This window comes from Rhinolophus hipposideros (assembly GCF_964194185.1).
Source record: "Rhinolophus hipposideros genome assembly, chromosome: 18".
Taxonomy (NCBI): Eukaryota; Metazoa; Chordata; class Mammalia; order Chiroptera; family Rhinolophidae; genus Rhinolophus; species Rhinolophus hipposideros.
Window position 1 is genome coordinate 22,315,564 of NC_138064.1, and position 12,991 is coordinate 22,328,554.

Consider the following 12,991-nt stretch of genomic DNA (forward strand, 5'->3'; position numbering starts at 1 on the left):
AACAAAAATTAATATAAGACTCGGTCTTATTTTATCGTAAGACCGGGTTAATATAATATAATATATAATATAATTAATATAATACAATATTGGGTCTCACATTAATTTTTGCTCCAAAAGACACGTTAGACCTGATTGGCCAGTTAGGTCTTATTTTCAGGGAAACACAGTAGTACTGTATCCTGACTCTTAAGAGTTTGTTAAATGAGATTTAACATAACTTCTTTCCCAGAGTAAAAAAATGAATCTTTTAACATAAAAGCAAAATATTGTTTGAAAAGCTACTATGGACAGTGAGAAAGTAAAAATCTGTGTTTCACATTTCTGTGCTATTCTAAACCGGTTTCTTACTGTCTTTACATTAGGAATACCAAATTAGAAATCGTCACAAGTTTTTTCTGTTTGGGTGTTTTGCTCATCCATTTTCCAAAATCTGTTTTCATTCTCTAGAAGCCCAAACTATTTCAGAAAAAAATTTCTCATCTTGGTCCCTGCATTTCAAAAGGCTAACTGGCATGCAGTGATATGTGTGTGCATGCCTCATCTTTCTCTTTTTCATTTCTAATTGCTCCTTTTTTTTTTTTGTATTTTATTTTATGTTTTATTGAGATATAGGTGACATACTATTTGGTAAATTTGAAGTGTACAATGTGTTAGTTTGACACATTTATATTTTGCAATATGATTAGTACATTAGCAGTAGCTAACACATATCAGGTCACATGATATCATTTCTGTTTTGTATTGAGAACATTTCAAATCTAGACTCTTAGCAACTTTGAAAATTTATAATACAGTATTATTGACTATAATCACTATATAATACAGTCGATCTCCAGAACTTAAATGTAGTTGCAAGTTTGTACCCTTACCATTTCCCCAATTCCTCTACTCCCAGCCCCTGGCAACTACCAGCTGTATGTGAAAAAGCTCAGAGATGGAGGAGAGCATATTTAAGAATCTAATTGCTCCTTGACAGGACAGATTTAACGTCGATTGCTGGCCATTGGGCGAAACATTTAATAGTTATAGGCCTGTTCTTTAAAGTGAGCCAATTATGATTTTAAGTTTCATCTTCCCCTAACATGTAGCAGGCCTTGACTTGCTAATAATCCCTATAGTGTTCTCCCTTTACTGCATAAACATCTCCTGATCAGATGGAAAATAGCTTCAGTTATTCTTTGGAGGACACTAGGACTTAGCTAAAACATCTTGCTCAAGTGAAAGTGGGGTGTGGGAGTTTTTGTTCTGTTGTAATTCCTCTCTGAAGATGTTTGAGAAAGTGTGATAAGAAGCCACCGGATAAGGGTGGCTTACACACTTGAAGGCTTTCACCTCTCATCTGTAGCCATTCCGCCAGTGATACCAGCTGCTCTCAGATGGTGTACAGGGTCAGACCACGCACTATTTACAAACTAGCGCTGCCATATTCCATGGACTTGCAAGTTATTCCTTCACATTTCCCCAGCAGGGCTGTTTGTCTCTCAGCCTAGGAGACCTTTCTCTGTCTATTCCAGGTTGGTGACGGGCAACCAGCTGACACCCCTAAGAAGCAGGTCAGGGAGAAGCACGCTTATCTTTATTCTGCATTCCACCTTTAACGGGAAACGGAGCAGCATTTAGCACATGCTCGAACTATAATAATTCTAATTTTAAAGAGAAGAAATAACTCCTAGTTAGAGGATGTTCTTATTCTTTTGTGTCCTTTCACAGTAGAGGCTTATCTCATCCTTTCTCTCTGAGAACATTCGATTCCATTGTTCTCTTCCCCGTCAAACCAGAAATTTTTTGGCAGAACCTGTGGCTGACTCTTATTCATGATGATAATAGCAACATTCTCTCCTGCAACTACTTGCTTCTGTCTGTATGCCTTACAGAAGACTGGAAAAACCTGCCAGTTGTGGCCCAATTACAGCTTTTATCCAAATTTATAGAGCCCTGACCTTCAGGATTACATTAGCGGACTTTCAGTATGAGAGTCTGAATATTGACTCTAGGGCACTTTTATATAGTGCCAGGCTTTAAAGATATGTTTACCTAAGCATTTCCAAACCAAGAATTCTATTATTAGTATGCCATCAATTCACAGGGCCCAGTGGTGAAAAAGTATATAAATACTGACTGTATTTTGAACTCCAATTATTATATTGACTGGAATTTAAGCTTTGGATGATAGGTTGGACTAGATGCCCTTTAAGATTTGTTTCAGTATTAAGAATATTGTGCTTTGTGATTATGGTATTACTGCCAAAAGGAAAATGTGGCCAATTTAATATACTCTAAGGTCAGTGGAAATAAAAACAAGATGGAGCTATTTTAGTTTCTATAAATCTGTTCTTGTGGATAATTACTTTGTGGAATAATAGTATGTGATTTATGCTTTATTTCTTAATAACCTAACCTGAGTAGTCTTACAGATAACCCTTTAAAATTTGTTTCCTTGATGTTAGATTTTTTTTCTATTCTAATGATAAATAACTTTTTTTTTTAAGGTACTATCCAAGAGGCTGGAACACTATTAGGCAGCAAGAATGTTCGTGTCAACTGTTTGGATGAGGTAAAATGTTAAAAAGTTTAATGAAGTGTTTTATTTCCTATGAGAATGGATAATATAAAAATCTAATAAGAATTGTTTTCTAACGTGTGTGCCTGCACAAGTTACACTAATATCTAAATCAAATGTAAGCAGACAGGTCACAAAGGCAAATAAGCATGTAAGAACATGGTTAATTTTATCACTGATCAAATAGGTGCAAATTAAACCAAAATTATATCATTTCTTGTGCAGTGTGGGAAACATTGGACTTTTATATGCTAATGGTTTGGTGTAAACTGGCATTTCATTCTGGTGAAAATTTTAGAATTTGTGTCATTTTTAAATGTGCGTACCTTTGATCCAGCAATTCTACTTCTAGGGAACATTAGCTAAACCCAAAGTCTACTTTCTAGAACACTTGCTACACAAAATAACTTTCTGAGATGATGGTAATGTCTATTGTGAGCTGTTCAGTATCAATCCTTAGCTGTATGTGGTTAGTGGCTATTGATATACAGCACTGTTGTAATGCTAGCGAGTTAACTGAACTTCAGTCTCTCATGGAGAAGGGGAACCGGTTTTGTTAACCCTTTACTCACACATGGGTAGCAAAATTAGTATCAGACAAAATAAAATTTAAAGCAAATAAACATTAATAGATCAACACTTTCTTATAGATTAAATTAATAATCCACTGAGAACATAGCAGCTTTAAGCCTTCACTTATAAGCTCTGATGTTATAAGCTCTGATTTTCATAAAGAAAAAGATAGGATTAAAAGGAGAAATTTGTAAAACCAGAATAGCACCTTTCAGAAGCCATCAGATTAAGTAGAAAAAAGTAATTCGGGGGACAGAAAATTTGGCTAAGCTAATTAAGAGTCTGTATACTGCATATAAGGAAAAAATACTACATCTTCTTTTTACATGGAACATTAATAAAAATTAGTCTATGTATTATACTATTTATAAAGGAATTTTTAGCTAATTTCAGACAAATTCACCAAATGAAATAGAATACATTGAAAATAAATAAAAATATGATCCAAATAATAAAACATATAATCTGAAAAAAGTTAATTGTAAATAATTCTTGGGTAAAGGAAGAAATAGAAGTAGAAATTGCCTACTATTTAGAACTGAAAACACAACATTTGTCCAAAAAGTTTTATATGGGGAAAAATGTATCAGAAACAGGTTCAGAGATAGCACAGCAAATGATACGGTGGGGATACCTCATTAGATCTTTGGAAAGAAGCTCTCTCGTTGGTTGGCTCTGAAAACCAATCCCTGCTAAGAAGACAACTGGTAAACAGACGCACCAAAGAGAAAAATGAGAATTTTTTTTTTTTAAATGAGAAGAAAGGGAGTATCAGGAAACAGTGAGGCAGACAGATAAATGGGCTGACATAATTGACGCAAACACAAGCAGACATAAAAACACAAGGACAGTTTGTAATGTAAGATCCAAAAGCTTTGCACATTTCCTTTGCTCTTAAGCATATTATCACATTGTATTGAAAACTGTATTTAAAACACACACTGTATTTAAAACACACACACATATATATGTGTGTATGTATATATATAATTATATATATATAAAACATATATATATATATATATATATATATATATAAAATTATAGGACAGTTCTGTAGTCTTGGGATTATTCACTTTGAGCCAGATAACCTCTCATTCATTGTAAGATGGGATTGCTGGGTGATTGTCCACCTGTATTGTCCTTCCTTTCCCTCCAGGCTACACACTAACTTCTTATGTATCTGTTATATCATCCTTTACTGGCTATCGTCCTAGTCATGCTCTGAGTACATTTTTGCCTCATTCAAAAGGTATGACCAGGGGCGGCCAGTTAGCTCAGTTGTTTGGAGCTCAGTGCTCTTAACAACAAGATTGCCAGTTCAATCCCCACATGGGTCATTGTGAGCTGTGCCCTCCACAACTAGATTGAAACAACTACTTGACTTGGAGCTGATGGGAAAAACACAATAAATGAAAGTTTTAAAAAAAAGGTATGCCCATGTAGTCCATTCCCACTCCCTTAACACTGCTTCTGTATAATGAGATTCTGATTACCCACATCCACCCAACCCACCCCAACATTCAAACACCCCATCCTTGTAGATCCAACTAAGGGAGTCTTAAAGTTATAATCTTCTTATCATTTTTCTATTACTACTTTCAAGAAACTTTGACTACTCCCACTAAGTAGCCTCTTGTACAACCACCTGAGGTCCCAGCTTCCCTATTGTTCTCACTTCAATAGCCCTCTGAGAATATTGATGGCTTATGTTCACAGTAAGAGTCTGGAATCATCAAGAACAATTCAGATTATATTAGCATTCTAAGATTTACTAAGGTAAGAGATAGTATGTTTTAGAGAGGTTTTCATCCAAAACAACTTTGAAATTCCAGTCCTTACAGAATTTATCCTGGATTACTGAGAACATTCACTTACAGAGAATAGCTTGTTCATTTATCTAGCATGTAAACACTACCAAGCTTTTTCTCATATTTATACAATTTTCTTTATAACCAAATGATATATATGATCAAATTGTAAATGTGGTTTGGGAGATCATTGCTTTAGAAATCATACCACTATAATATATATTTACTTCATCTTGTTTTGTTCATTGGCAGTAATTCATGGAAATCTCTCCAATACAGATGAATTCAGGCAATAGCTTTATAATATCTGGTTAAGGATATTGCGTACTCTATTCAGTTTTCCCCTTGGTAGACATTCCGTTTTGAGGTTGATCCTTAGTTTTTGTGTGTGTTTTTTTTCTAATGCATTTGTATCTGTTTATTCATTGGTTTCTCTAGGAACTAAGAATATTTGGTAGAGATGAGAGCCCTGATCATCTGGGTTCTGATCCCTGCTCTGGTCATTTGACAAGTTATGTATGAAAGTACTTTATAGTTTATAAAGATGATTTTATTAATTCATGTTTATTTTGTGTTTTTAATTTAATTGCAGGAATTGCTCATATAGGTAGAGGAAAAGTAAATAAGTAAAATTAATGTATATCTTTCCTTTCTGTTAAAGAATGGAATGACTCCTCTAATGCATGCTGCATATAAAGGAAAACTTGATATGTGCAAATTACTTTTGCGACATGGAGCTGACGTAAATTGTCATCAACATGAACATGGATACACAGCCCTCATGTTTGCTGCACTTTCTGGTGAAGTTTTAGCATTTATTCTAATATGTTCTTAGTATTAGTCACCTGTACAAATTTTTTTTTTTATAAAGACATATATTCTTAAATGAAATGCATTTTTACTATAGTAATGTGAAGGTCAATTCTAATGGAAAAGAATGGTGGGAATTGGTTTTTGAAAAGCTGTTATGCATGAAATTTTGTATAGTTAGTTTGTTCATCTGTTTTACTATTTAAATGAATGGATTCTTTGTAGTGACAATATATTTTGTGTAGACAAGGAGCTGGATCTTAATGCTTTCAAGTTATTACACGATCGTTCCTTAATGTTCTGTATATTGAAGTAATATGAAAAGTTTTGTTGTTCTCTTGAGAAAATAGCTGCTCTGATGGAGCTGTATGTTTGCTTCACTGATACTTATGTGCTATATAGTTCGATCCATTTAGAAATTTATTCTGATTCATGTTGCTTACGATTTAGTAAATAAAGAAAATTGGGAAACATTATCTAAAATTAAGTGGAGGTATCTATAATTGTTGACAGTTTTAAGAAAATGAAGATGTAATATTATCATACTTTAAAAGCAATAGTCTGTATTTTTATAATCCTGGAAAGCATTTCTAAGCCTGATATAAAATATGGAATTCAAAAAGGACAACATTGACCAATTTGAATATATATAATTGTAACATTTCCATATATAGAATATACTATATAGAGTTAAAATACAAATGAAAAACTAAGGAAAGTATTTACTACATATCTTAAAGGGTCATATTATATATGCAAAGTTCTTATAAATCGATTAGAAATGACAAATACTGCTGTAGAAAATTAAATAGAAAATGGAACAGGGAATAAAAGAAATACAACTGTCTAATAAACATATAAAACATTTTCACCAATATCAGAGAAATGTAAATTACAACAAGTAATCATTTTTCACTTACCATATTGGCAGAGGTTAAGAAAAAATGATAATGCCTGCATTGGTGTAAGGAACTTCTTTGCACTCTTTTGGGATCAGCCCAGCCTTGCTGGAAGGCAGCCTAGCAAAATGCATTTAAAGTATGCATACTCTGATCCCGCAGTGATTTCCAGGAACTGTCCCTAAGGAAATTGTAGTTCAAATTGCAAAAATTAGTGGAAAATACTGTTCACTTAGTATAGTTTATAATAGCTAAATATCTATAATGATTCCATTAGTGATAGAATGCACATAGAATAAATGCAAATGGATGGATTGGGTTAGCAGATATTAAGTGAAGACTTCATTTTATCTCTTCTGTCTTTGTTTTGATATTTTTGTTTGTTTTGACGTTGTACTAAGCATCATCATTAAGAAAAATGTATTTCATCCTGTTTAAAAAAAAAAAAAGTAATACTCATATCTATTCAATTTTTGTTTTGCCTGATGTGTTTTCCAGAAAATAAGTTTAATTTCTATGTGGGTTCTTGTAGCATTTTACTCTTTACTGTCATTATGATTTATAGTTTAGGAAAAAAATGGAAATATCCATATGATGAAAACCTGAAACTTAATAAATGATAAGAAAGGGTACAGATAATTTAGAAAGGGGTATTTGAACTGAGAGTTCCTTAACATTAGCAAATACGTTCCCATTTAACCCTAGGTAATAAAGACATCACGTGGGTAATGTTGGAAGCTGGCGCTGAGACAGATGTTGTCAACTCTGTGGGAAGAACAGCAGCTCAGATGGCAGCCTTTGTGGGTGAGTTTTTACAGCAGTTTTACATGAGGTTATACCCAAAATTTTCTCCATGGAAAAAATACCACTTTGCTTCTCGGAGAACATTTTTTTTTTTTTAACAATATAATGTTCACAGCTCTCTAGGTTTTGTCTAACTTAATAAAATACGCAGTGACACTTTGGAGAAAATGAACAAGCTTTTTGGAATTTCCACTTTGTGAGATACAGAGTATGGTGGGGCCATTTTAGTTGCAGATAAATGCTTTGAGTGAGCATATTTTATTTCTCTAAGGGAAGTAGATTAACCTAATGTTTAAGAACATGAACTGTGGAGTCAGTGGTCTTGGGTTTAAATTCTAGCTGTGCCACTCACTAGTAGCGTGTTTCCCTGAAAAGAAGACTTAGCCAGACCATAAGCTCTAATGTGTCTTTTGGAGGAAAAATTAATATAAGACCTGGTATTATATTATGTTATGTTATGTTATATTATATTACATTATGTTTTACCCAGTCTTATATAAGACTGGGTCTTACATTAATTTTTGCTCCAAAAGACTCATTAGAGCTGCTGGTCTGGCTCAGTCTTATTTTTGGGGAAACATGGTAGGTTACTGAATGATTCTGACTTTCAGTTTCCTCAAGGTAACATGTTTACGTGGTTACTGAAAGAATTAAAAGAGATGATAGACTTAAAGAGCTCCATGTGCAGCACTAATTAAATGCCATCAGTTACTATTATTAATAATAATTACAATAATGTAATTCATAGGAAGGAGCCTTAATAATAGTATATACAACTCCTTCATTATCATTCTCATGAACCACAGCTATTTATTGTGGGTCCAATATTTTTTGATATGTTAATCCTGTTACTGGACATAACCTAGGAGATTTAGAAGAGTGAGGAGAGGCAGTTAAGAGAGTCCATTGATAGAAAAGCAAAGCTGTAAACATCTGATTTTTTGAGAGTGCAGTAAGTAGCCTTCTGGGGGACTAATAATTTATTAAACAAATACTTAATGTTTACAACCTATATGCCAAGCATCACTCTAGGTGCTTTGGTTACAGTGGTGAACAAGACAGAGGACATTCATGTGTCCATGGCACTTAGAGGCTAATAGCAATGACCGGTCTTGTGAAATATACTCTCAGGGAGATCGTAACAGTTCCATAGAAATACATCAAAGAGAGGGAATCTTCTATCCTCTTCCAAGGAGGTTTCGACAGAAATTACATTTAGGTGTAGATAGAGTAGGAATTAGTTAGATATCGGTTGTCATGGTAACTGTATATTTTGTTAAATTTTACTATAAAATTATCTTAAAACTACCACTAGTAGCTGCTGTTGATTAAGTTAGACAGTCACTGAGTCACTTTATGACAGCTCTGTGAGAGCAAATATTTTAATTCAATTTTAGGAGGATTTAAGAAAGCTATGGCCTTTCTGTGCAAACTTCAGAGAGATGTTTATCTCCCACACTTAGGGGCTCCCTGGTTGCCCCAACTCACCTCTAAGCTAATTATGAGGGTGTCAGTCCAATGAGAAAAGAATGCTACACTAGGAATCTTGAGATTCCCATTTTAGTTTGTGTGTACTGCTAATTAGTTACAGGATCACAGGTAAGTCCCTCACCTCCATGGGCCTCTGTTTTCTGATATGTGCCATGAAGCCAGGGAATAAGATGATCTGAAGTTCTGTTTAACTCTGCAAGTTTTCATTATGTCCATGATGTAATCATAGAAAGCTCAGCTAAAGGTTAGGTACTTACGCAGATCACAGGGCTGGAAACTGGAGGAACCTGTTGTTTTAACCAATAATCAAATGCTCTTTTCTTTTTTCTCAACACGTCTACATTAATAAAAATCTAAGGTAGAAATTGTCCACAATCCCTTCCTAAAGTAAGAGTAATGTTTCCACTGTGTATTAATCTGTTTAGACTAATTTCATAGACAGAAAAATTACATCCTTTGATTTGACATTATCTTTTCCAATATAATTAGTCTTTTTAAACACTCATTCTCCCCATTTTATTCCCCTCAAATGGAACAGCATATATACATACGTATGTGCACCCATGTGCACGATTTTTGTTATCTTTTAAAAATGTGATCATACAAATCAATACATTCTTTGTAACTTGTTTTCTTCACTCACCAGTATGCTGTGGAAGTCTCTCCCATCTCAGTAGCTATAAATTAGTTATTCAAATAGCTGCCCGATACCACAGTTCATTTAGCTCTCCCCTATTGCTAGATTTTACAGGTTTTTTTTATAATCACTATACTACAATGTAATAATGATCCTTGATCTTAAATTTTTACATGGGAGTGCATTAATATCTGTAAGACATACTTTCAGAAGAAAAATGAATTGAGACACAGATGTATATTTCTAATTTTAATGTAAGTCTAGATTGCTTCCCAAAAGGGCATAGCAATTTGCATTCCCATTATCACCCTCACCAGAACTGGGTGTTTTCACTCTTTGATTTTTGCCAACCTGATAGTTGAAAAGATGCTGTACTGTGAATGTACTTTCTCAATATTAATGAAATTAAGCTTCTATTGTTGGTCATTTGTGTTTTCTCTTCTGTGGATGCCTTCGTCTATTTGTTACTCGTTTTTCCTTTCAGTTGTATCTTTTTTATTGTTTTGAGGAGCTTTCTGTATATAATGGATGTTAACCCTTTGTTTATGAAGTGTGTCACAAATATTTTATGCCAGTCTTGATTTTCTTTTGACTTTATGGGAACTTCTACCATAGAAAATTTATTTCTAAGTAGTCATAGTTTTCCTTTTATAGCTTCCATGTTTCTTGTCTGGCTAGAAGAGGTCTTCTTGACCATGGGTTAAATCTAAGTATTCTCCTCCTAAATGTACTTCAGATAAAAAAAAAAAAAAAAGTGCTTTTAAAGTTTATTATTTTAGAGTTCCTTTCTCCATAGATATTTAGTTAATGGTGATAGCACAATTTATTAAATCACTTAGCATTTTCCCACTGAACTGAAATATCGCTTTTGTAGTAAGTTAAATTCTCTTATATACTGGTATCTATTTCTGGATCCAATATTCTCTTCCACACATCTGTTTGTCACTTTCTGTATTAATACCATGTTGTTTTGATCACATTGACTTTAAAGTAAAGCAAATGTCCTCTCAGTTATTTCCCTTTGAATGCAATTCCTCCCTTCCCCAAATCCTTTTCAGTTTTTGTTGGACTTTCATTAAACGGTTATATAATTATTTGCAGAGAGTTGACATCTGTGTGATGTTAAGACTTCCCATCCCCATCACATAATGTATCTTTATATTGTTTTCTTTTTAACTTGTTTTTGATCCTTCAATAATACTTATTAGATTCCTTCATATCAGTCGTTCTTTTAAAATTTATTTTTATATAAAAATGCCTTCTTTTAAAATGCATTTCGAAGTAATTGATAGTTATTGTCTATTTTATAAGGAAAATTCCCACCACTATCTCCACACTCTTGTCATTTCTAGCTCGTTATGGGTAATAAAGAGAAAGCTATCGATTTCTTTTTCTTCCTCCTTACTATTTTTATTAGAGTCTCTGAGTTTTATAGCTATTTAATTTTTATTTATTTTCTATTTGAATTAACTTCAGGTTTCAAAGTAAGAATCATAATAGTGATAATTAGCATCTCATGTCTTTTTCCGGTTTTTAATGGAAATAGTTTTAGCTTTTACTTTTTATTATGCTATTGCTATTGGTTTTATTATTGTATAATGCTGTTCTTTGTCTTGTTTAATTTTTAGTTCTTTTTCTGATATTATAGCCATTCCTGGTTCCTTTTTTGTTTTTAGCATTTTGCCAATAATCTCTTTACTCATCCCTTTATTTTCAATACTTTATCATTTTATTTTAGTAGTGTAAATACTACTATACCTCTGTAGTTATAAACATAAGTGGATTCTGTCTTCTAACCGAAAAGATGGTCATTCTCTTTAAACAGGTATTCAGTTTATGCATATTTCATATAATTACTGATGAACTTGGTTGCATTCTTCCTCTTTTTTTTTGCATTCCTCCTCTTTCACTTCATTTTTTTACTCTATATTTCACTTGGTGGTTGTTTCTTCGTGTGTATGTGTGTGTGTGTGTGTGTGTGTGTGTGTGTGTGTGTGTGTGTTTCCTTAATGTGATTGGCCTGGTCATGTTAGAGTATATTTTCTCTTTTTATTAACTTGAAAGATCAAGAATACTTTTCTATTCCACTAGTGCTTGCTTCCCTGTTCACAACACTCCCAATTAAATCCTTATTTCTCAATTCTCATCTAAAAACAGGAACAAAACTATACCCTATGCCCCACCCCCAAGGCACTGTTTTGGCCCATTCAGCCACCCCAACAAGAGGAAATCCTTATAACTCATTTATTTCTTTCTCCACATCCTCTGTTTTGGCTTTGTTAAGCAACAGGCCTTTCCTTTCCTCCTCCATCACTTCCACAAGCTCTGGACTTTGCTGAGAGAGTTCAGTATTGAAAAATACTAAAAGTACTAATATGTTATTAGAGTGTATCTCATAGCATGTTACTTCTCTTTCAGTAATTCTCCTGGTCAACCGTATAATTTCTCAGTCATATGCTATCTCCACCCATTCCAATTATTAATATCTCTGCGGCCAAGGACTCTTCTCCACTGCTTCCTTTCCTTCTTGCTCCATCTTGAGTTCTCTGTTCTCAATTAAGTTTTAGTGACAGGACCTTCTCAGATAGTATGTAGGTTGTATATTGTTTGAAACCCATCATAACCAAAACTGTCTTCCTCTCTGAAATGTGAGTCATATCTTGGCTAGTTTTATGATTCTTATATCGCTATTCTTTTCTCACAATCATATGTAGAAGTTATTCCAGTTTTCTAAATCTTGGTTTTGCAAATGAAAATTTGATTTATATTCTTTTATAATTTTTTTGTTTCTCCTTGTGGAAGTCTGTTTCAATTTCAGTTTATCCTTGAGATTAAAATTCAAAAAAATTTTTAAAATTCTAGGATGTGTCTACTTGTGGGTGTGTTCTGATTACTCCTGCCCAGGACTGACTCAGTGAGCCCCTTCAATTTAGAAGACTCAAGTCTAGTGATAGGAACACTGGAGCAAAATAATGCCCGGGTTCCCCTCATCCCCAGCATTTATTTTCTATGTTAATAGTACTGTTTTATTTGTATGTATTCAGAATTCATAAATTTAAAAACTAGTAAAACTGAATATTTAGTAGTTTCAATTATAAAAATATAAATGCAGATTAAGTAAAATTTATAAAGATAAACTTTATATATCACTCTAATATAAATTATTAGCATATTAATTAAAATAAAATGTCAAAGTAAGCACTATTTGAGAAAAGTAAAGTAATATTATTTTTTTCTTCTGACAAATGTGCGATCCTAAGAAACCTCGAGACCTGTGACTGTCATTGTTATGTAGCCGGTATTTTTATGTACAAATAATTCTGTTAACAGGGCGATTTCTGACTATACTATTGGGAGACCGGTGAGAAGATATAGTTACAAGCTAATTCCACATTTTCTTCTC

General features: G+C 33.4%; 1 protein-coding gene across 2 annotated transcripts in view; it reads left to right on the forward strand.

The window, feature by feature from the left end:
* The window catches only part of ANKMY2 (ankyrin repeat and MYND domain containing 2), a 33,988-nt gene that overhangs the window by 5,082 nt on the left and 15,915 nt on the right, over positions 1 to 12,991 (forward strand). For both annotated transcript variants that reach the window (XM_081079168.1, XM_081079169.1), the window contains exons 2-4: positions 2,493 to 2,557; positions 5,609 to 5,747; positions 7,362 to 7,460. In XM_081079168.1, coding sequence (XP_080935294.1) covers positions 2,493 to 2,557; positions 5,609 to 5,747; positions 7,362 to 7,460 — 303 coding nt within the window. The remainder of the gene's footprint in view (positions 1 to 2,492; positions 2,558 to 5,608; positions 5,748 to 7,361; positions 7,461 to 12,991) is intronic.